Source organism: Globicephala melas, chromosome 21 (genome assembly GCF_963455315.2).
Source record: "Globicephala melas chromosome 21, mGloMel1.2, whole genome shotgun sequence".
Lineage (NCBI taxonomy): Eukaryota > Metazoa > Chordata > Mammalia > Artiodactyla > Delphinidae > Globicephala > Globicephala melas.
The window spans coordinates 29,099,061-29,122,168 of NC_083334.1; the positions used below are offsets into that span (position 1 = coordinate 29,099,061).

The window sequence follows — 23,108 nt, forward strand, 5'->3', positions numbered from 1 at the left end:
GTAAACGCTTTCCAAGTACCGAAGGCTGTAATTAAGTGGACTCTCTTCTGCGAACACAGTAACTTCAGTGGCTGAATTAGAAATGCCCTAGTGTGATGCTGCGGACCAGTGAAGGCTGCGGACTGGGAGACACAAGGTCTGGATGCTGGTTCTCGGCCACCGTGCTGCGGTCTGTTTTTACTGGGCACTTAAGGGCCTGGGATGCTGAGGAAGACGCAGTCCCCACCCTCAGGGAACTTACAGTCTAGCGGGGAGACACTGACAAGCACGAGCCCCTGTGCGGAGTGGCATCAGTTACGAGGCAGTTAAACTCCTGACGTTAAGGAAGAGCAAAGCAGGCTTTCATCCACTGCTACCCTCGCACCTCACTGAACCTAGATTTCGTTCACTAAAATTGAGATAATTCCTTCTTAATCTACTTTACGGTGCTGTAGGGACCTCAAAGGCCAAAGCTCGTAGAAAAGCATAAAGGGCAATTCAAAGTAGAAACTGTTGATTAGTTACGTAATGGTGCTAATCTGCACATTTAAAGGATGTTTCATTCAGCGGTGCTACAGGAAAGCGGAACAGAGGGTTAGAAGGCTTGCAAGTCGCTGGTACCTGCCCCGAAAAAAAGCAAAACAAAACAAAACAACAGGCTTGACCTAACGTGGAGGGGAATCCGGAGCAAACTCCAAAGTCAAATCCTCGGACAGTGACACGTCAGTCTGAGCACCCGCCGCCACTCGCCTCGTCCCCGGGGTCACTCTCCAGGCGCCCGCACCACCCCCATCCCGGAAATCCCAGACCGCGGTCCTGACCGCCCGGACCGCGTCGCGGGCGCCTCCTGGCGGCCACCCGCGGCCACCCCCACCCCCACCCCCCCGCTCGGGGCGCGGGAGAGGCACTGGCGAACTAGGGAGAGAAGGGGCGTGGTCTTCTCGCGTGAACTAATGGCGTCATCGAAGCGACGGGCCCGGAAGGAAGTAGCGTGCGGAGAGGTGTGGCGGTTTCTGCGGTTGCACAGGGGTTCGGACGAGTACGGAGCGCCTGGAGGGACAGCCTGGTACGCGGCCCCCGCCCCTTAGCGCGCGCGTTTGGGCCTCGGTGAGGCTCCCGGCAGGAGCTGATCGACGGTTCCCCCCGGCCCCCAGCACAGCATCCTTTCTCCCTCGGGAGCGGGAAAGCAACCCCTTTCTGTCCCGTCCCTTCCCCGCGAGCCTCTAGGCGGGACGGAGCGGAGGCTCTTGGAGCCTCCAGCCCCGAACCAGGGCTCCTGGGACTCGCGACCCTCTCTCAGAAGAGGGCAGGGAAGGAGCGCGAGGTGGGGCGGGGGTGACTTCGGGGAGGAAACGGTTTTTGCACATAGGACGCAGTTGCAGATCGGTAGCTGGAGGCCGCACGGTGAAATAAGCGCCTCGCAGACGTCTGCGCCCAAGTTAAGTTAGACCCGGGAGACAGAAATCCACGCGCTGGACGCGTGGGCTCAGGCGCGCCCGATTGGGAACCTCGCTGACAGTTACCGTAGTTTTTCCAGATCATTCAGTGTTCAGGAAATGAGTCTCTGGATGCCAACTCCTTCGCGTCCTGGTGCCCGAATACAGTTGAACCCAGGAGCCCCAGAGTCTACCCAGCCTGGGGAACCCCCTTTCCCCTCTAACCATGGGCTTGGGGAACCTGTCAGTTGCAAAGTGCTAGTCAAGCATATGGGAGGGAGTGTGGCTTCAGTGCTGCTTAGATACCTATATTGTTTAGGGCCAAAGGAATAACGGGGAAGGTGGATGAAAGGCCAGAGAATCCCGCCATGGAACTCGGCTCGCATGCTGTCTGTGTCGCTCCAGCCTCTGAAAGGAGTAAATAATGGTTTCCTTTGAAGTGACAGGCAATTAAGGACTGGGAGGCTCTGACCAGAATTACACAGCCACAACTGCCTGTCATCTGACATCCTCTGTAATTTGGGCCAACGTACTGCAGCTGCCTCGCTTCCCTTTTACTAATATGAGTGGCTCCGGTGACAGGCCGTTCGTGTTCACAGGAAGGGAAGGCTGTGTCCTGAACGCTGCCCAATTGGCACTGGTTCTCCCTTGGGCCACGGCTGTATCTGGAGCCAGTTAAGGAATGGTGGTGCCAAGTGAGAGCAAGGAGGAAGAGAGTTGTAGATCTAGCCTTGTGTTCATACTACTACAGGCTGGACGTGAGCCACTTTCTGGAGCTCGGCTTGGGGAGGTGCTCTCGCTGTCAGAGCTTTTCTCCCGCAAGTCAGAGCGCATACGTCTTGCTGTATCTTTTCCCCCAGGGTGAACGCTCAGTGATGGCTCAGTTGGGAGCAGTTTTGGCTGTGGCTGCCAGTTTCTTGTGTGCATCTCTCTTCTCAGCTGTGCACAAGATAGAAGAGGGACATATTGGGGTGTATTACAGGTAAGGCAGTGACACGGCGTAGCTTGCAACTTCCTGTTCAACGACTGGCTTTCCTAGTCAATGTTTAACAGATTCTGCTGACCAACTGTGTTTACATTTTGTTGAATAGGGGAGTCTTCTAGATTGAGCTTTCGTGTCAGTGACCGTGGGGAGGGGAATACACACACGTAAATACATATATAAATGTAAATATAAAACCTAGTAGTCTGATGCCATGGATGATAATCGATAAACGTGTAGAGAGATTTAGAGAGAAAACCTAAAGGCAATCATGCTCCTTGAAGATCATCTCTGAAACACTGTTTTCTCCTACTTGCCTCTGGGCATCTCGGTGCCACAAGCTTGCCTCTGACGAGTACCGGTTCTTGATGGCAACCTGAGGAGATGTCATGTGGACCTACTCTTTAAAATTAACATTTCAGGAAGAATGGAAGAGCCTGCAGGTTGACTTGTATCCATCAAGGCAAGCTCTAGGATAGTGGTTCTTACAATAACCCATTATGTCACTTTATTTTTATTGTTCTTTTTAAAAAAAATGTATCTGTGACTTAATATAAAGCAAAAAAGCATTTAATATAAATCTTGGGTTGCTTTCCTTTGAGTCACCTCCATAACCAAGTTATGTGCTGTAAGTCTTTATGAGCCCCTTCTTATATGTACCCCGTAATGCTTTTTCTCTGGATGCCAGTAGCGAGTTCTAGAAGTCTGACTGGGTTCCCCTCTCCCTTTAATTATTTCTTCCCACCATCTGTTTCTATGTCCCCCAAAATGGCTTTTAATTTTATTACCATTTACATATAACTTGATTAGAAAAGTAACTGTACTGCCAAAAAAATATTTAGATGGTTTATCAAGTGTACTTAAAATTATCCTTTTGGTTCTTTGTGTCACTGGACTCCAACACTAGTACCATTAATTGGTCACTATATTCCCGGATTTAACTGCCCTTGTGGATCGCCACAAGCCCGACAGATACAACAAAACAGCTCTCCTCTCTTATGTCAAGTATAGCCAAAGATTCTGCTGTCTTTATTCCACTTTGTCTGTGTGCCCGTTTTTCTCACTGCAAAAGCATGAATAGCGGTTGTAGGTTTTAGCATCAGGCTTCCTAGAATATTAGGGTCAAGCTGAGAGGAAGACAGGGATCTGTGGGCATGGCTCTGGCACATGTCACTCTATATTAAATGTTTATGGGGATGCAGAGAAAGTGGGCCCAAACAGTATTGATGTAACAGACACCCCTTTGCTAAACCAAGCCTGCCTCTCTCTCCCTCCTCTGCAGAGGCGGTGCCCTGCTGACTTCCACCAGCGGCCCTGGCTTCCATCTCATGCTCCCATTCATCACATCCTATAAGTCTGTGCAGGTATACTCGGCTTGTGGGGCAGGGTTGGACGACTGCAGACTTGGGTGGTGATTAGTGCGTGATTTGGAAGGACTTAACCATTGGATGAGTGGATGAGTATAATGCCTTTTCAAGGAATCACTTAAGAATAAGTCCTATATATAATATAAAGTATGAGGCTCCATGAGCCACTTACTTCTGGAGTTTTACTTGATTGTTGAAATAGCTGAACGGGGTCATTGCCTTGGCCTGTCATTCCCAGCTGGGAACTATGGCTTCACTTCAAGACAAAACCAGAGAAGAATCTCTTCTGAATACGCAGAAGGAAAAATAGGATGTTTGTGCATCTGTGTGTTTTAAACCACAGGCTACCAAGATAGATGGAAATAAAACATGGTAATTTTGCTGGTTCTTTTTTGAATTTCAGAGACGTGAACATAATTGGGGGGGGTGAACTTGGAGAAGGGAAACGACATCTAAAATAGGTGTAGGATTAGTTATGACAGACCCAAAGCCAGGCTAAGTTAGTCTAGTCATCTTTGAAGTATGTCCAGCTAAGAGGAATAAGAAGATTCAGAGAATGACTTTTAAACTAACCCAGGGAAATATCCTGGGATGCCTCATCAGCATCTGCCCTGTAGGTTTCTTCTGCCATTTACTGTGCTTGATGGTTTTCGAAGTGCATTCCGTGCACAGTATCTCATTTGAGTCTCACAGTAATCCTGAGAATGGGCCGAGCAGGTTTTAGAGGCTATGAGGTTAAATAAAGAATCTGCTGTTTCAAGACTAGTAAATGGAAGAAACGGAAGTAAGCACGGGTCTTAGGACTCCTAACCAGGGTCTTTTTCACTAAACCATCATTGCTCAGCTTGTGCATGTGGTGGTTCATTTACAGGGAAGCGGGGTGGGTACCTTTGCTTGGTTTAGTCTCGCACTCTGTAAGTGAGGAACATTCATGGGGGTATTCACATTTCACAGAGGCCAAGTTTAACCCAAATAAGTATTCAAGGCAAAGGCTGTTTGGGTTTCCCAAAAGAACTCACTTTGTTTGTCACTGCTCACCTTACAGCATCTTATGTCTCCCCTAATTCCAGACCACACTCCAGACAGATGAGGTGAAGAACGTACCTTGTGGGACAAGGTAAGGCGCCCAGAATAAAGCTGTGAAGCCCAAATAAGAGGCAAGGCCATCTGGCTGGCTACAGTAAGAGACAGTGAAAAGGGACGTACCACTCGGTGGTTTCACCAAGTTCTCTGCCCCCAAGCTCCCTATGTTCTGAGTTGAGTAGGTGGTGGAGTGCAGTAGAGAAAATCACAGAAGGGAGACAAGTTTGGAAGGGCCTCGAATGCCATGATAAAGGCTTTTAGCACACAAATAACTTGCTAGAGGAAGATAACTTCAGCAGAACTAGCTATGGAGAATGTTGGAAAGGTGGTAGGGGGAGAACTCAGGGGCCGGAAATTCAAAGAGAAAACCAATATGGTGGTCCGGTTGAAAAGTCAGGAAGGTCTGAACAGGGACAGAGTAACAAAGTAAACCACACCATAAGGAAACACTCGGACAAACACAGAATCAGAACATCCCACAGAATGACTGGCCCTATTTCATCACAAAGTCATTGTATTTGGAGGGGCCTTGGGTCAAAAAGGAGACGTAAAGATATAAGCAAATGTAATGGTGAACCTTGCTTAAAACTTGGTTCCAAAATAACAGCTATTAAAGACGTTACAGAAACTGCGTTAGTCATTTTGGGCTGCCGTAACAGAATGCCGCAGACTGGGTGGCTTAAACAACAGCCACTTATTTTCTCACGGTTCTAGAAGCTCAAAGTCCAAGGTCAAGGTGGCAGCAAGGTTGGTTCCTGGCCTGCAAGTGGCTGCTTTGCTGTGTCCTCACGTGGCCTTTCCTCTATGCAGGTGTGGAGAGAGAGAAAGATCTCTGGTGTCTTTTTCTTCTTTCCTTTACCAGTCCAGTCAGATCAGGGCCCCACCATTATAACCTCATTTAACCTTAATTACCCGTGTAAAGGCCCTGCTTCCAAATACAGTCGCATTGGGGATTAGAGTTTCAGCATATGGATTTTGGAGAGCACACAATTCAGTCCATGACAGGAACTTCTGGGGAAATCTGGAGAAAGACTGGGTATTAGATGGTAAGGAATTATTGCTAATTTCCTTAGGTTTGGGAATGGTATTGTGACTCTGTAGGAGACTGTCATTATTCTTAGGAGATTGATGCTTGACAGGTGTTAAGGGCTAAGGTATCCTGGCCGCAGCTTGCTTTGAAATGTTCAGCAAAAAAAAAAAAAGTAGATCAATCGATAGGTAAAATGTTAACAATTGTTAAATTTAGGTTTTGATATATGAGTGTTAGTTGTACTATTCTTTCAGCTTTTCTGTATGTTTGAAATTGTTTTCTAATGAATGTCGGGGCGGGGAGGGCTGAACTAAAGTGATGGTGAAAACAAAGTGAGAAACAGTGACCATAAAACCCCACATTTTTAAGTTCTGAGAACTCCGTTACCTTCTTTAGTCTCTTCCTTTCGATTGATTGCTTTAATCAAAAGGCACTGCAGATTAAAAGGAGATGAACTACTCTTGTCTTACCGCCAAAGTTTCGTTTTTTTCTTCGCGGAGGTATTTTTAGGAGGTGTGATTTCTCACGAGATTGCGTTCTCGCTAGCAGCTCGGAAGGACTCCTGCCTGGAGAGCCTCCTGCCTCTGACCTCTCACCGCCCCCCCACCCCACCCCACCCCCGTAAACTCTCCTCTTTTCCTGTCAAGTCACACACCTCCCGCCACCCCCTAGGAGAGGCACCATATTCCAGAGCTTAGCCTTGACTGCTGTGTCCGTCCCTCTTCCGACAGCGGTGGCGTGATGATCTACTTCGACAGAATCGAGGTGGTGAACTTCCTGGTCCCACACGCAGGTGTGTGCTTGCCGTGCCCCTCCCCCAGCCCAGCCCCTCCCCTGCAGCCCACTCCCCCCGCCCCACCACCGGCCCCACGCCTGCCCTGTGTTTGCAGCAGCGCCCCGGGAAGGGACAGCCGCTGTGTCCGGGGATGTGGTGAGTCCCGCCCGTCCTCATCCTGAATCTCTCCTTCCTCCCAGTGTATGATATAGTGAAGAACTACACTGCCGACTACGACAAGGCGCTCATCTTCAACAAGATCCACCACGAGCTGAACCAGTTCTGCAGTGTCCACACGCTTCAGGAGGTCTACATCGAGCTCTTCGGTAAGAAAGCCTCTTGGGATGATCACCTGCTCAAGCAGCCCTGCTTCCCCGCTGCCTACTTCTGAGCTGCCCACAGGGCGGGATGGGTACCAAAGGCCCGGAAGTGTTGAAGATCCAGTGCCCGGGAAGCGGGCGGTCACACAGGGCACTCCTGGGAAATGCTGATGCCGGTGGAAGAAGCTCGTGAGAGTGGTTGAGCGTCGGGCACAGGAGTAATAGTGGATGCGAGGACTCGCTCCTGCGCTGAATCAGAGGCCTGGGATGGAAGTGTGTTCCCACTGTCCCTAAGCATCGTTTTGTAATGAAGAGGGGTCAGTTCTAGTAGAACCTTAGAGATTACCCAGCATCCTCCTTTCAAGATAAGGGTACTAAGGCCCAAAGGGAGAAAGTGCCAGAGCTGGCTAGTAGCAGAGCTGAAGCTCAGACCTCCCTCCCCTGGCTTCTGGCTTCTGGCTTCATCCATGCCACCCTGGATGAAGGGCACCAGGACCAAGTGATGAGAACAGCAAGGGTCACGTTTAATTCTAGAACTGGGACAAGGACCATAGCTACTTACAGTTCCTAGAACCTCTGTGAGTTTTGGTTGTTGTTTTTACCCTATACCTGTAGAGAGGAATAGGGAAACGCTTAGAACAGAAAGGACCCACGTGGGACTTCCCTGGTGGCGCAGTGGTTAAGAATCCGCCTGCCAATGCAGGGGACACGGGTTTGAGCCCTGGGCCGGGAAAATCCCATATGCCGCGGAGCAACTAAGCCCGTGCTCCACAACTACTGAGCCTGCGCTCTAGAGCCCGCGAGCCACAACTCCTGAGCCCACGTGCCACAGCTACTGGGCGCACACATCGCAACTACTGAAGCCCGCGCGCCCAGAGCCCGTCCTCTGCAACAAGAGAAGCCACTGCAATGAGAAGCCCGCGCACCACGACAAAGAGTAGCCCCCGGGCTTCCCTGGTGGTGCAGTGGTTGAGAGTCCACCTGCTAATGCAGGGGACACGGGTTTGTGCCCCGGTCCGGGAAGATCCCACATGCCGCGGAGTGGCTGGGCCCGTGAGCCATGGCTGCTGAGCCTGCGCGTCCGGAGCCTGTGCTCCGCAACGGGAGAGACCACAACAGTGAGAGGCCCGTGTATTGCAAAAAAAAAAAAAAAAAAAAACGAGTAGCCCCCGCTCACCGCAACTAGAGAAAGCCCGCGCGCAGCAACGAAGACCCAACACAGCCAAAAATAAAATAAATAAATGTATTAAAAAATAAAAGCAAATGAACTTTGCAGTCAGTGGCAACAGCTATTCTTGACATCAGGACTGGACAGTGATTTTTCCCAGGAATCTTCATTAAAAGGACCCTGAGTGAGAACATTCTGTAGAGTAGACAGAGGCGGAATCGTTGGCGACACCAGTCGTCTTAATTAAGCAAACAGCCTTTTGCACTGTGTTTCAGATTTGGGAAATCATCAGAAGCACTTCTGACTTTTCTGCAGAAGAAAATGAATCTAAATTCACTTTATAGGCTTTGGATTCTCTTGTGGGGTTTGGATTCAGTGTGCTGTTAAGAACAGTTCAGTAAATCTGCTGTTGATTTTTTTTTAACCTCAAACTGATATAATTTCATAAAATATCTTAGTTTTCTCTCTAGCCATTGTTTTAGAACTTGTGCCATTAAATGAACGTTCCAAAGCATTTGAAACAACAAAAGACAGAAGAGCTCTAATTTCCATGTAGAGGGAATTAAAATGTGAAATTATTCTGCATTAGAGAACTCCTCACTATCTTGCAGATGAACTTGGCGTCCTAGTAAAGTAAAACTTCTTGTACAGAGGAGCTAGGGAAGTGTGTTTGCTTTGAAATATCTTTTAACATCATTCTTGCCAGCAAGCACTGTTTTGTTTAGAATCCATTTGCATCTGCAAAGGAGAAACTCAAGTCTCTAATCCTGTTCCTTGAAGTTGGAAAGTTTTTCTCTGGTCCCCTCCTCTCAGGACGCATAGCCCTGACTTTCAGCTTGACTGCAGTTTTTATCACTGCTTGCTCTGATGCATCCTCTTTGCCTGTTTTATTAAAATGTTATCCAGTACTTGTTAAGAAGTTTGTCTGAAGACCCTCTTTGTGTTCACGTAATAACATAACTTAATCTGCATCTGTCAGCATAACCATCACCTATAAACAACTTAGTACTGGTGTTACTTTGGTAGTAAACCACCATGCAAAACATTTCTTCCAGATTTTCCTAGAGAATTACTAGCCCTGGGTCACAATTTTCTGCCTTGACTCAGACAGAATTTAATCTGATAAACAACTGTGTTATTAACTTATGGAGGGTATAGGGCATCTCCCTTAAAGTTTGGTCGGTCTCCTATTTAAAATAGAAAATGTGGAATGTAATGTTTATCTCTAGCCGTCAAATTGTTAGACCCATGTCAGGTGGGAGGTGCTGCCCTTATGGGCATTTCTCTCTCAGTGCTGAGAGGCTGCTGGGAACGTATCTGATATGTAGAAGTATTAAAACCCCTTGCTTAGCGATATGACAGTTGAAGAAAGTACTGTTCTCAACCCTAACAACCAAAGCATAATAATTAAACAAGTTCTTTATTTTGGGTCCTGACTAGCTTGAGCACATCACTGAACCTCTGTGGGCTTCAGTTTGAGCATCTATAACAGGAAAGGAATTAGACTTACTGTTCCTCAAAGGCTCCTGGATCACGAATGGCCACTTAAAGCAGATGGCAGCTGACAGTAGGGAGATGGTTCCGTGAAGATGTCCCAGCCTGGTTTCGTGGGTCCTTTTCTCAGTGCTCTTCCAGGATCTTACTGAGGATCTCATGGGCGGGGGGCAGGGCAGGGAAGGCCCAGGTCAGAGCAGGCAGCCTGGGCGCCGCTGTTCTAGGGCCACAGCTAGAGGGACAGTCGGTTACAGCTCTTCCAACCCTTGTCCGTGAAGTGACTCACGTGTCATGTTTCAGACAGAGAATCAGGACCAAAGCAAACAACACATCAGACCAGTTGGGCTCGTTTCCAGAGCTGTAAATTGTCATTCTTCTCCTTGTGTTATTTGATGGAGTTCCTAATGGAATTAGTCTTCCTTGGGGCTTTCCTTGACATCAGAGTCTGTTTTTCTTTTAGAAACCTCTAAAATTACTAGATTTAATGTGCTTGGCTTTTTCAAAATACCTAACTTGGCCATTCCACCTTCCTTCTTCGTGAAAGCCAGGCGGCCACCTTCTGTTGCTGCTGTTTCTAGGGAAAGGCTGCTGCCTGACTCAAAAACTGTGCTCGAGTTGTTTGTCCTTTTAAAGCTTAGCTCCCTTCTGGGCGAGGCTGATGTCTTCTTGAGGCCCCAGGGAAAGGACACGCTCACGGCTGGCTCACGTAGAGGACCGAGTGGGCCTCCCGCTGTGAGAGCCTTGCAGGGCGTCTTTAGACATCCGGGCCCTGATGAGCACTCTGCCTTGGGAAGACCTTTTGCCTGTCGGGTGCATTCGTGAGCCGGTGTCTTGCCTTGCACTCTACCACCGTACTTCCCTCCTCCCCGCCTGAAAAGTGTAACAGCTCCCTTTTCTATCTGTCTTGATTCCAGATCAGATTGATGAAAATCTCAAACTGGCTCTGCAACAGGACCTGACCTCCATGGCCCCCGGGCTCGTCATCCAAGTAAGCACCGCCCTGGTGGGAGCCCTGCCATCGCCCCCCGACCCCCAAGGAAGGTGCATCCCCTCTTCCAGAGGCTGTCCTGTCTGTGCAGGAAGATCAAGGACCGGTGGGAGCTGGTCCCTCAGCCCCTCACCTCCCCATCAGGTGCTGTTTTTATCCCTCTCCAGGCTGTGCGGGTGACAAAGCCCAACATACCTGAAGCCATCCGCAGGAACTACGAGCTGATGTGAGTGTGCCCGGTGCCCCAGCTGTAACCACCGCTCTCCCCTGCCTCCCGTTCATCCCATCCCGGGGTTGATCGACGCCGGGCCAGGCATCCCCTCTTGAGTATTTGTTACAGCGCACCACCCTGGAAGATGGGGCAGGCATGTCAGGACGCTCACCTGGGCTCCGCAATGACAGAGCAGGGATGCTCTTCAGAGGGCCGGGGCGGGGGCGGGGGGAGGCGTGTGGCATTTCACGGCTCGTTCCAAAGAAGAGGGGGAGCGGCGATTGCGTGGGCAGGCAGGTGCCTTTTACTGAAGTCAGTTATGCTTTATTTCCTACCAATGAGTTTTGGAGGAGAAGGCAAGCCATGTTACTGCCTGCAGCAGAGCCGCTTTCACCTGGGACGTTACAGAGCCTGCCAGGAGAGAGGAAGGAATGACAGCTTGCGTCCCCCGGGGCGGGGGCGGCTTGTCTTCTCCAGGGCGCAGTGAATCTCCGCAGAAGCTGGTCCCCAGCGGCCTCACAGCTGTGCATTTTTCTCCCCTTCAGGGAAAGTGAGAAGACGAAGCTTCTGATTGCAGCCCAGAAGCAGAAGGTGGTGGAGAAGGAAGCCGAGACAGAGCGGAAGAAGGCCCTCATTGGTCTGACTGTGCTTGTGGGGTCCCCTTTCAGAGCAGACAGGCTGGGGAGGGTGGAGAGATTCAGGAACCCTGGGGCTCGGTCCTCCGAAGCCCTGCCACACGCGGGGTCGGCCTGCATCCCCCGGAGACAGCTGAAATTGTCAGATCACAGCCAGGGATCCTGAGTTCTGAGTTTCCACACATCTCTTAAATGAAAGGAGCCCTTCCAGTTCATTCCTCATTCACAATAATAATAACACCGATTGGGCCCTTACTACGAGCCGTGGGCTTTTCTAAATGCTCGCGGGTGAATCATCTCGCTCCTCACACACCCACCCCTGCCGGGTGAGGAAGGCAGCATCCTTAACCTCCTCTCACTGAGCTGAAGCACACGGAGGCTAGATTGCTGCCCACGGTCACATGGCAGAGAAGTGATGGAAACGGGGTTCAAATCCAGGGACTCTGCCCCTGAACCCGGCTTCTTTACCACTGCACCAGACGACCAGCCACAGCCCTGGCCACTTCCTAAAGTGCAGTGGCAGGAGGAAACCTGTACCTCAACCCTTAAAACATTCCTTTGGGAGAAATATCCTGTGACTTGGGAGAGGGAGCCTGCCATGGCTGCCTCTGGGCCAGTGGCCCTTCACCCGAGCCCACCCGCTGCCCTGCATCAGGGCCTCAGATCAGGTGAAAGGTGCAATGCCGTCAAACTCTGGACGTGTCGGGGCTCTAAGCCTTTCTGAACTTCATTAATACAGAGGCAGAGAAAGTGGCTCAGGTGGCAGAAATCACCTACGGGCAGAAGGTGATGGAGAAGGAGACGGAGAAGAGAATTTCGGAAATCGAAGGTGAGCGAGAGATTCCCACCTGCCTTTTCCTCAAACCCCGCTCTGTGGCCGGGTCGGGGGGGGTGGTCATTTCCTCTGCTCTGTAATCTCTGTGCTCAGATGTTATGGTTTCTTTGGAACATCCCTTGTTCTCTATGCTCTGACTTGAGTTTTGGGGAGATTCGGTCCAGGCTGGCATTAATTTTCCACTTCAGAGAGTTTCAGTCATTCATCAGATTTTAGTTGGGTGCCACCAGGACTCTTCTGCCAGGCTTAAGAAAAAGGGAGGTCACGTGGTCCCTGCTGTCTTGGGCTCACAGTCTGGCATTGGAAGTAAACCAAGAAGCTAGGTCCAGACAGCAGCTTTCTCCCCCCTGCCTTACCCGCCCCCCTCCTCAGAAGCCCGTGAACACCATCGTTTTGGCCTCTCAGGGTCCCTGTGGATGTTAAGCTGGGTGTGAAGAAGACACCTTTCAATACCGACACCACGAGCTGGAGAGAGGTGTTGTCTTTGCCAGCTTCTCTGAATCTCACTCACCTTCAGTCCCCTGCCCCTCAGCTCTCACCTCATTCCCACCACCCACCTTCTCCTCCGTGTGGTGCCTTTATATCAAGCAAATTCTAGGCCAAAAACAAGACCTCAGGGCCCAGCTTCAGGCTGCACAGTGCTGTGTCCAGTAGTACCCACGGTGGGGCCTCTCGGGCTTTGCAGGTGCCCGTGGAGGGGCCAGTTAGGCCTTTGCAGATCAGCGGCTCCTCACTGGGGAGCTCTTAGCCGAACAGCACATTCTTATTATAAACGCAGGTCACCAGGCGCTAAGGCCAGTCGAGTTGGCCGCATGCACCCCAGCCGGCCTGCAGGCTTCCACCACCCAGGGCCTTGCTGAGGCTGTGCAGTAAGAACCCACCCCCAGTCCCCGCTTGCTTCCCAGGCTTTTGCTACAGCTGTTGCTCGTGCAAGGCTGGCCTCATTCCCAAGGCCAGGGAGTAAATATCAAAAATTTTGCATCAGCTTGACCGAAAGCTGGTCTGAGCAGATTAAGGAAGCAGATTGCAAAGTAGAAGTTTAAATGTGTCTTAGTCCAAACAGGTGTTAGTCTAGACCATGGCATGTCATGCCCTTCAAGTTGTGCCAGCTTAAGCGCTGCTAATTGGAGCCTTTCTGAAATGATTGATGGAAATGAAAAGGGAGCTGAAGTTGGAGAGGGGCTGAGCTGTTTTGTTTATGGTAGTCGGTTTCAGGGCAGATCCACCTCGGGCCGTATCCAGAGCCTTCTTCGGGCTTCCCTTGGTCTTGCTGTGTACTAGGAGGGAAGAGCGCCGGGGTGGAGAGCTCGGAGACAGGAGGTTGAGGCGGGTCCCGTCCCTCTCCTCACAGGCCACAGAAGGAGTAAGCGGCTAGAAAGAGGATGTGTCTCCACGATGCTGTCAGAAAAGACACTGTCGGGCACAGCGGCAGACTTACTCAGAGTTAGCTAGGCCCCACCACCGGGAGATGCTGTCAGAGCACTCCTTCATCTTGGTCGATTTTCACAACCACTTGTGAAACAGGAGAAAAATGCCTTTCTCCCAGTTTCATAAATGAGGAAATCAGAGCACAGAGAAGCCAGAGCAGTGTGCCCAGGGTCACGGAGGCAGTCGGGGAAAGTGGCGGGGACTAGCCTTCTGATAGCCTCTGCCCTTCACTTCACTGCGTTCTTCTCTTAAGATGCTGCGTTTCTGGCCCGGGAGAAGGCCAAGGCGGACGCCGAGTGCTACACTGCCATGAAAATAGCCGAAGCAAATAAGGTAAAGGCCCAGCGCCGCCTGGCCGCCAGAGGGCGTGTGCCCGGCTTGAGAGTAGCCGGGTGGTTGTAAGAACATGGCGCCTGCCCCAGCCCCTCGTGGTCGCGAGCGAGGACTCCTGGGCCGTGTGGGCCAGCGCCTTCCCTTTCCCTTAGCTGGACCCTGAGAGAAGTTTGATTTTGCTGGTAAACAGAGAAACTCCTGAAACTCTCGCAGCTCTCATCTTGAGGACCTGAGATTACTCTCTCCCAGAGAAGGGGTTTCGCGGTTACTAACGTAACATTGAGACCAGGAAGAGGCGCAGGGGGCGTGGTTCTCACGGAGACCCTCTCCTCGCGAAAGTAAAGGGATGCCGCCCAGACTTCCCCTAATCTGGCCCCATCAGAGTCTTCCTTCCTCATTTTTCTTCCAGCTGAAGCTGACCCCTGAGTATTTGCAGCTGATGCAGTACAAGGCCATCGCTTCCAACAGCAAGATTTACTTTGGCAAAGACATCCCTGACATGTTCGTGGACTCTGCGGGCAGCCTGGGTAAGCACTTGGAGGCGCTAGCTGACAAGCCGAGCTTTGGCTTAGAAGAGGAGCCCTCGGAGGCAGACGCGGAGGAGAACTGAATGTTTCTGTCCCCAGCCGCACATGACCCTCAAAGAGATCTTTATTTTTTAATGATGAACCAGCCCTCCCTTCCACACTACCTTCTTTGACTCTCTTCCACGTACTGTGGTGAAAAAAGAAGAAACGGACTTAAACCTATTCCCCTTCCTGGGAAGCGGGGGTAGGGACTGATGAATTGGGGTTTTCTTCAGGTAAGTAGGTTACGTGGCTTCTGTTAAGATTTGGAAACCATGGGCTAGCCCTTTGAGCTCCAGGCACTGATTTTCGCCCTTTTGAAGCTGACTTAATTAGGGATGCTATTAATAAGGAGTGGGAGGAATGCAGGGTGTCGCCTCCGATCGGACTCCCCTTATTTGGGGAAAGGCAGTCCAGTGTTCTCTACCTGCCTCCAAGGTGGGAGATGCCCGTGGGTGAGGCCCAGCTACCGAGCAAATACGTGCTTGTAAGTTTGCCAGCAGAGCTGTGGAGAAACGGCTGCGGTGGATGTTGGCTTTCCCGGCGCTCCTGGCCGTGAGCCCGTGGGTTACTGCCGAGGCCCGCTCTCTGGAGCCCTGGTAAGGAAGAGCTGGTGCTATAGGTTTTGCAGGCTTTTCTACACACCACCCTCCTTGCCCCAGGGCTGAAAGCGTGGTGGCTTCCGACTACATTTCCAGGGTCAGGGTTTGGCCGCCACCACACAATTCTTTTTAAAACTTTTCACCTATTCTGTGATTTGGTTTTTTTCTCCTCTTAACCTGTTCGTTGGTTCCACTCAGCATCAAGAAGACAGGAATGAAGAACTCAGGTGTCTTCAAAGCTGCTGAAGTGGGACCGTGCTATCTTGTTAGCCACTGTGGTACCTGCTTGGCAAACTGTGCGCGTTCCTTGAGGTCAAGTGTCTTTTCATTGCTGTGGGGATCCTACGGTTGAAGACCTCCTCTGGGGGAGGAAGAAGGGCTCGTCCCAAAGATTCCCCAATCTCAGTGCCTGTGACTTGTGCTGGGGTCTGTCTGATGTAGTGATAAGGGGGAGCCCGTTCGCTAAGCGGCCGGTGTCTTTAAATCCAGGGCTCCAGGGGTCACACCGAGTGTTAAATCTCCAGAGACAGCTGTGTGGGTACGAGTTCATGCCCTAGTCCCTGGGTCAGGACTGCATCAGAATCCACTCAAATGTTTTTTCATTACTAATTGGGAGATTTGGGTGGGGGGAACACAAACATGAAAAAAAGGTTTTCTTGTGTCCAGAAGTTGGAGTTGGGGGCAGGAGTGTGTACCAGGTCGCTAAGTGGAGGGCAGCTGTCTGGAGTGAACTTGCAAGCCTGTTGCCATCGTCCACGACAAGCCCTGGCTGAGGATTTGTTATTAGCTGCCCCCCTCCAAGAAGAACTCCCACTGTACCCTTCTTTTCTCGGTGAAACTACAAATGATACTTTCTGGCACAGATTTCCATCTCATTTTTGATCCCACACCCAGACTTCTGATTAATCGAATGGCCCCAAAAGTCGGGCTACCTTGCTTCTAAGTAGCACCAGGCTCTTCGGGAGTTGGGGGAGCGTTCAGCCGGCCTAGGAATACACAAAGGGTTAATCCCTCTTAATTTAAATGTTGCCCTTCTCTGTTCTAATTTGTGGGACTTAGAATTCTCAAACCACCATTCCTGGTCACACTTTGTGCAGGCAGCCAAATGTTCCTGGGAGTGATGGATTTTAATGTGCTCAGAAGGCCTTGCAGAAGGCAGTTAGTCTAAGACCAACATAAGGTATCCATCATTAAGATACACTCACCCTCCTCCCACTTCAGTGCCATTAATCACTTGTTAGGAGTACCATGTCACATCCAGCATCCCTGATTTACATATTTGTCGGCTCCTCTGCTCTGAGACCGGCTGCCTAAGCCTCAGAAAACACTACTTCTCTCCAGTGGAATACGCAGCAAGGACATCTCAGCCTCTCTGAATAGCAAGCTTGCTCAGATTCTTAACCGGAACTTCTCTCTAATACTAGCATCCTGTGATGGCTTGTCCCTTGCACTAGATCACAAAGGAGCCTCGGTGAAGTCCTGCTACACCTGCCCCCCTTCAATGTCAATGTCACTTCTTCTTTAAGCAAAAAATATAACTGTTGTAGTACCCATTCGTTTAACTCCGATGTTGTCTGTACCTGCCTGAATAGGAAAATCATGGAAATGGGCTGTTTTCTTAGCTTGGGACAACTAACCAGTCTGTCTGTGTGACTTCGTTTCTGTAACACTTACTAGAAAACCTGATCTGAAAACATTTGAATTCTAAACATGTAAACTGTGACCGCCTGCAATTCTGTAGGCAGTAAAGTCATGGCTGCTATTGATAAATGGAACCTCTATCAAAATAAGGAACTGTTTATAAAAGTCAGTTTTTGTAGGACTTTCCAAGGAAAAATCACCTTGGTTGAATGTTTCTCACTCATTAAACTTTGCAGAAGTGATCCATATTCAGTACTGTTTTTAATCACTTTTTTTAATATCAGGACAGCATATTTGAAAGGAAGCCACAGTTTGTTAATTTTTATATGACTAAAATAAATTCGGAGGGATCTGCGATCATATTAAGTTGAGAGAGGGAAAAAAATCACTGAAAGAATTTTAGCAATATAGTCATCCCTCGGCATCTGCAGGGGACTGGTTCCAGGACACTCCCCCCGACCCCGTACCAAAATCCGTGGATGCTCAAGTCCCTTATATAAAATGGCCTAGTGTAGCTGCCCCTGTATCCGCGGGTTCCACATCCACAGATACAAAGGGCCGACTATATTGATCTGAAAAAAGTAGATGTTTTATAAATGATCTGTTGCAGTTTCTATGAGTCTCTATCTTTCAACACAGATAACTTCACCATTTATAAACAGTGAAAGTAAGAGCTTCATATTTACTGACTACCTATTTAAGTTTGATTGAGGATAAGTTGTATCCTGACTAGGGGTCACTCTGCCTCTATGGACTTAACCACTGCTTCTTTAGTTCTATTCAGTAGCGTTCTAGCCACTATTTCTGGTGTTTCCTTTTAAAAGAGGTAATAGCCAATCATTTTGTGTTTGTATTTCCATTCCTATTTCTGCTTTTGTGCAAGCTGGTGATTGAATAGTCAAAACTAATTCTACTTGCAAAGAGCCCCGAGGACTGAATGGCCCCCTTTGAAACTGAGAAATGATTGTTGTTATATTAATCACTCTACAAATGATATGCTGGATTAATTGCCTTGGGCTGATAGATGGAAGAACTGTTTTAGACAACTCTAAAGGTGTGATTTGATGTCTTAGTTTTATTTTCAGTCTTGCTAAATAAAATGAGTCTTTGTATTTTTTTTATTACAGTGAAATTTAGCAATAGCTAATATTAGATTAGGTGATATAAAGAGATAAAACATTTCTGCCTAGTGAGTTAAGTCGAGCCCCAAAAATATATTCAGATGAATATCTCTTCCCATTATCAATGTAGAAATAATAAACAGCTTATTTGTGAAAATGGCATAATTCTTGGTAGGTGCTACGGAGATTTATCGTAAAATACTCCAAACGCTGCTGCAATTCTGCTCCAAAAGAGCAGAGGTACTTTCAACTGACCCAAAATATATTTTGATATCCATTCGGTAAGAAAGTCGCAGTCTCTGTCTGGGAAATATGCCCAGCCTAGAGTTGCCGAATAAAATACAGGATGCCCAGTTAAATGTGATTTTCATATAAATAACGAGTAATTTTTAGTATAAGTATGTCCCAAATATTGCGTGAGACATACTAAAAAAGTATTCGTTGTTTATATGAAATTCACATTTAACTGAGCATCCTGAACAGTTGACCCTTGAACAACACGGGTCCGCTCTTACACGGATTTTTTTCAATAAACGCATACTACAGGACTATTCAATCTGCGGTTGGTTGCCTTCGCAGGTGCAGAACCACAGATACGAGGGCCTGCTATAAAGTTATAGGCAGATTTTCGTTGATGCCAGCCGGGGTCAGTGCCTCTAACACCTGCATTGTTCAAGGATCAACTGTATTTTTATTTGCTAAATCTGGCAACCCTAGCCCATGCTTTCTCAGGTTTTTCAATGGTGCTCCCAAACTTTCTCTGTTGGTTGGAGAGCCCAACACAAATACTATGGATTTACAATTGAATAGGTAAATTAAGAATGTAGTTTCTAGAGTTAGACTGCCAAGATTCAAATCCCTTCTCTACCACTTCTTAGATGTATGGTCTTGAATAAATTCTTTAACCTGTCTGAGCCTCAGTTTCTTCATCTATAAAATGGGTTGAGTGGATGAAATGAAAACGCATTGTGAAATGAAACGCATGTGAAGGGGTTAGCACGGTGCATAAGTGTTCAAAAATAACTTATTTTCAGTCATCTGGAAAAACAGGCTAGAAAACACAGGTAACTAAGTGGGAAATCAAACAGATGTGATAACGTGGAATAAGATTACAGGTAGGATAGCACGTAGAGGAAGAAAGGAACAACACTGCAATTCAGCAAACGCAGTATTGAGAATTCGTACTTCCAGCAATGCAGTAGACAGGTAGAAAATTAGCCAGTTTGGCCCTGTTGAAATTAATTGCCCACTTCTGGGCTCCAATTAAAATTAAAAAAGACTTGTAGAGGCTAGAAAGAAAAAATGTTAAAACCAAAAGAAAAAAAGTAGTTAAAAGCTAAATCTCATGGGTTGACCCCAGAAAAGGCAGAAGGGGAGTTCAGCAACTTCACTTTTATAAAACTTGCATGATTGTACAACACAGGGAATATATCCAATATTTTAAAATAGCCATAAATGGAGCATAACCTTTAAAAACTGTGAATCACTATATTGTGCACCTGTAACATATAATATTGTCCATCAACTATACTTCAATTTTTTTAAAAAGTTGCGGGTTTTTCCTGGTGGTCCAGTGCTTAAGACTCCACACTTCCACTGCAGCGGGCACGGGTTCGATCCCTGGTCAGGGAACCAAGATCCTGCTCGCCTCATGGCACAGCCAAAAAAAAAAAAGGTTGCATCGTGGTCAGCTAGATAGTCTAGCTCCTCAGAGACCAAAGAAGAGGAAATGGGCTCGCAGAACAGAGCATTTTGAAAGATTTTACTTTAAGACTGGCTAAAATTTGAAATAGGGAGAAGTGGTTATCTGCAAATAGAAAATAAATCCAGGGATTATCACAGATAACATTTTCTTCTCTGATGGTCTTGGGGAGATTCTGTGCTGTTTGGGATGGTTTAAATGTCATCCTCTCTATATGAAGTATCAAATGATCTCTAAAGGTCCTCACCAGGTCTAGGGTTCTAGAATCTATATTGACATTTCAAAAGCCAAATGTGACAGTATGTTTGCTGAGGGATTGCTGACATGGCTTCTCTACCTGAATTCATTTAAACTGGAACATGGGCATTATTTTTCCATTTCTCTTCAGAGCCAAGTAACCAGGCAACAGTAATTTTTTATTATTTTATCTTTTTTTTTTAATCCCCCTGAAAGAATCACAGTAAACTCAAAAGGAAACTTTTATTTTTGGCCACACCGCGCAGCATGTGGGATCTTAATCCCGACAGGGATGAAACCCACGCCCTTGGGAGTGAAAGTGCAGAGTCCTAACCACTGGACGGCCAGGGGATTCCCTAAAGGAAATAATTTTTAAATCCATAAATGTTTTTCTCATAATTCAGGGCCTTAGACTACAGAGGTGTATATTTTAAAAGTTTGATGGCATTTATGGTAAGTATACTAGATATTTATAAAATTGTTTGTGAAACCGGTTCCTCTGGGTATTTGGCTTTCTAATCTCTTTTCTTCTTTGTCCTTGCAAACTGTTGGAGCAATTGAAAGACAAATACTAGGGATGAGGTGATTTCAGACTTGCATTTTTCAAGGATTAAGTAGTATGGAAGGATGAAAGGTTAAATTAGATGGTTGATGTCCCAGGAAGAGGAAGAAACTAAAAATGAAAATAAGGAGGAAAAAGTGGAATAAAATTCATTCAAAAGTACAGCTAAGACGCTAAAAAAAAAAATTGGAAAATGGGAAATCATAATGAGACTGGGGTCCCCATGATCTTTTTGCCTTTATTTCCGTTTTTATAAGGTCATAGAATGTTAGAGATGAAAAGTATCTTAGAAGTGAATCCACAATAAATCCTGTCCTACTCATCTTGGTCTCCCCTGGTTCCTTTACAGAGAAAACGTCTCAATAAATGTTGACTAATGGAGGGACTAGTGTTCACTGAACACTTGCTTTGGGGAGCACTCTGCTTAGTGTGTGTCACATGCTACCTTGATTGATCCTTACTGCAAGTCTGAAGGAGATGTTGACGGACTCCATTTTATAAATGAAAAACTGAGAAGTTCAGTTACTTGTCCAAGATCACAGTTTAGTGATGAAACCAAGATTCAACTTGTGTCAGTCCTATGCGCACCACCACCCAATCTTGCCGCCACTATCCTTATTAACTTGAAAGCTTAAATCACTCTTCTGATACTTTTTGGGGAGCCACACTCACACCATTGGGGTGGGGAGGTTGACCTTGTAATTCAAAGAAATGACCTGACTTATTAAATGAAGTTACTTCTACTTATTGTCATAGTGAGCTGTCACCTGGATTATACATCCCTTAGTTCTGTTAAGTATTTATGGTCTTTAAAATGTTTTCTATATAGCATATCCGTTTAAGTATGTCATGCTCACCCAATCCTTCCGCCATACAGCCCTTCACCATGATCCCTTTGTTCCTTCCACCACTGACTGCCGGCTAGCGCCTTCCAACCTTGCACCTCTACCACAAGCATCTATTAGTATATTCACACCATGAAGGGCTAGTCTAGTCATTTTTTAATCTTTATCACTTTGGCAGGAGTAGAAATTATCAAGTCCAGAGACATTTTACTTGAACACAATTACTGCAACCCTAGTTTACAGATAACCCAGTTTTGTGTTCGTGGTAGATGGAAACTTCCCCAAAAGAAGTCCTTCATGACAAAGACCCTAGGTTCTGCTCAAAGTGATTTTCCCAGGGCAGACATGTGAAATTCTGTCTCAGTTCCCAGGGTCTGGGAAGACGGTGAGAGAAGAAAGTACGAACGTTGCCCTTTCCAGAAGGCTCGAAGCCCAGTCACCTCAAGACAACATGGAGAGCAAACTTTAGCCCTTTCTCCAACGTAATAGCATCTCATTCATGAAGCTGAATTAATGCTTGAGAGTCTTTCAACAGTACAGCAGTACAGCCAAGAATGTTTTCTGCAACAAAATCCATCTCTACTTGCCTCAGCACCTACCATTTCACCATCCGACTATTAAACTTAGTATTTTACTGCGCTAATCTTTTTTTTAAATTTATTTATTTGTTTATTTATTTATGGCTGTCTTGGGTCTTCGTTTCAGCGCGAGGGCTTTGTCTAGTTGCGGCAAGCAGGGGCCACTCTTCATCGCGGTGCGCGGGCCTCCCTAATTGCCGAGCACAGGCTCCAGACGCACAGGCTCAGTAGTTGTGGTTCACGGGCCTAATTGCTCCGCGGCATGTGGGATCTTCCCAGACCAGGGCTCGAACCCGTGTCCCCTGCATTGGCAGGCAGATTCCCAACCACTGCGCCACTAGGGAAGCTCCTACTGCGCCCCTCATCCTGTTTGTGATCTTCATATGGCCCAGAGCTACACACATAGGAGACTCAAGAACTGGGCTGGATGTGTGCGGAGCCCAGGCTGGACTGTCTAAAGCTCTCCTCCCAGAAGGCGGCACCTGCCACCGGGGGGACTGCGGCGTGGACAGTCTGAGTTGAGGCTTGTCGTCCAAACTACACACCGGGTTTTGTAAATTAAGTATCAATACAATAAGAATTCAAAGATCTCATTAAGTTTTTCTATTGGTTACATATTGAAACCTTACTCTGGATATATTGGGCTATATAAAATGTATTTTTTTAATGTGCCTATTAGAAAACTTTAAATTACATATGTGTCTTACACTGGGCAGTACTGGGCTAAAGGATGACCAGAGGAAAATAACCGTACATTTGAATCCTGCCATGTTCTTTGCAGTTTTCTTTTATATCTCTTAACGGTTCCTCCCGAGAATCATCTGAGATAAAAGGCATGTCTCCCGCCCCAGCAGCTTCTCCTGCTGATCCGCTAGCAAAGGACACCGGGAAGAGGACCTCGGGCATAGGCCACGTTTTCTGCATCCCTTCGGTTCCGCGGGGGCGGCAGAGACGGCGGACGCAGAAGGCCCGCCCCTCGTTTTTCCCCGCGGCCCGGGAACGACGCCAGCAGCAGCTCCGCACCCAGGAGCCCCGCCGGGCTTCCTCGGCGACCTTCCCAAGATGGCGCCGCCGAGGGGCCGGGGCCGGGGCCGCCAGCCGCACCGTCCCCGTCCCGCCCCGTGCTGACGATTGGCTGAGACGACTCGGTGGTGAGCGGTGATTGGGCACAAGAAGACGTGAGCTGGGCG

The 23,108-nt window shown here is 48.1% G+C and overlaps 1 protein-coding gene across 3 annotated transcripts; it reads left to right on the forward strand.

Moving 5' to 3' along the window:
• The first annotated feature begins 900 nt into the window (after window positions 1–900).
• On the forward strand, window positions 901–18,915 carry ERLIN2 (ER lipid raft associated 2). 3 transcript variants are annotated; one of them, XR_009560525.1, is made up of 13 exons: window positions 901–1,045; window positions 2,276–2,397; window positions 3,680–3,761; window positions 4,835–4,881; window positions 6,609–6,670; window positions 6,853–6,978; window positions 10,549–10,622; window positions 10,790–10,848; window positions 11,379–11,470; window positions 12,208–12,297; window positions 13,985–14,064; window positions 14,474–14,866; window positions 15,431–18,915. XR_009560525.1 is itself a non-coding variant. In XM_030833124.2 (12 exons), the coding sequence occupies exons 2-12, from the start codon at window positions 2,291–2,293 to the stop codon at window positions 14,672–14,674; spliced, it is 1,020 nt and encodes a 339-aa protein (XP_030688984.2). In that variant the 5' UTR covers window positions 901–1,045; window positions 2,276–2,290; the 3' UTR covers window positions 14,675–18,915. The 3 variants fall into 3 exon arrangements, 2 of the variants coding, with proteins under 2 accessions (XP_030688984.2, XP_030688992.2); XM_030833124.2 differs by having other exon boundaries at window positions 14,474–18,915; XM_030833132.2 differs by lacking the exons at window positions 901–1,045; window positions 2,276–2,397 and having other exon boundaries at window positions 3,694–3,761; window positions 6,550–6,670; window positions 14,474–18,915.
• Window positions 18,916–23,108: the final 4,193 nt, after the last annotated feature.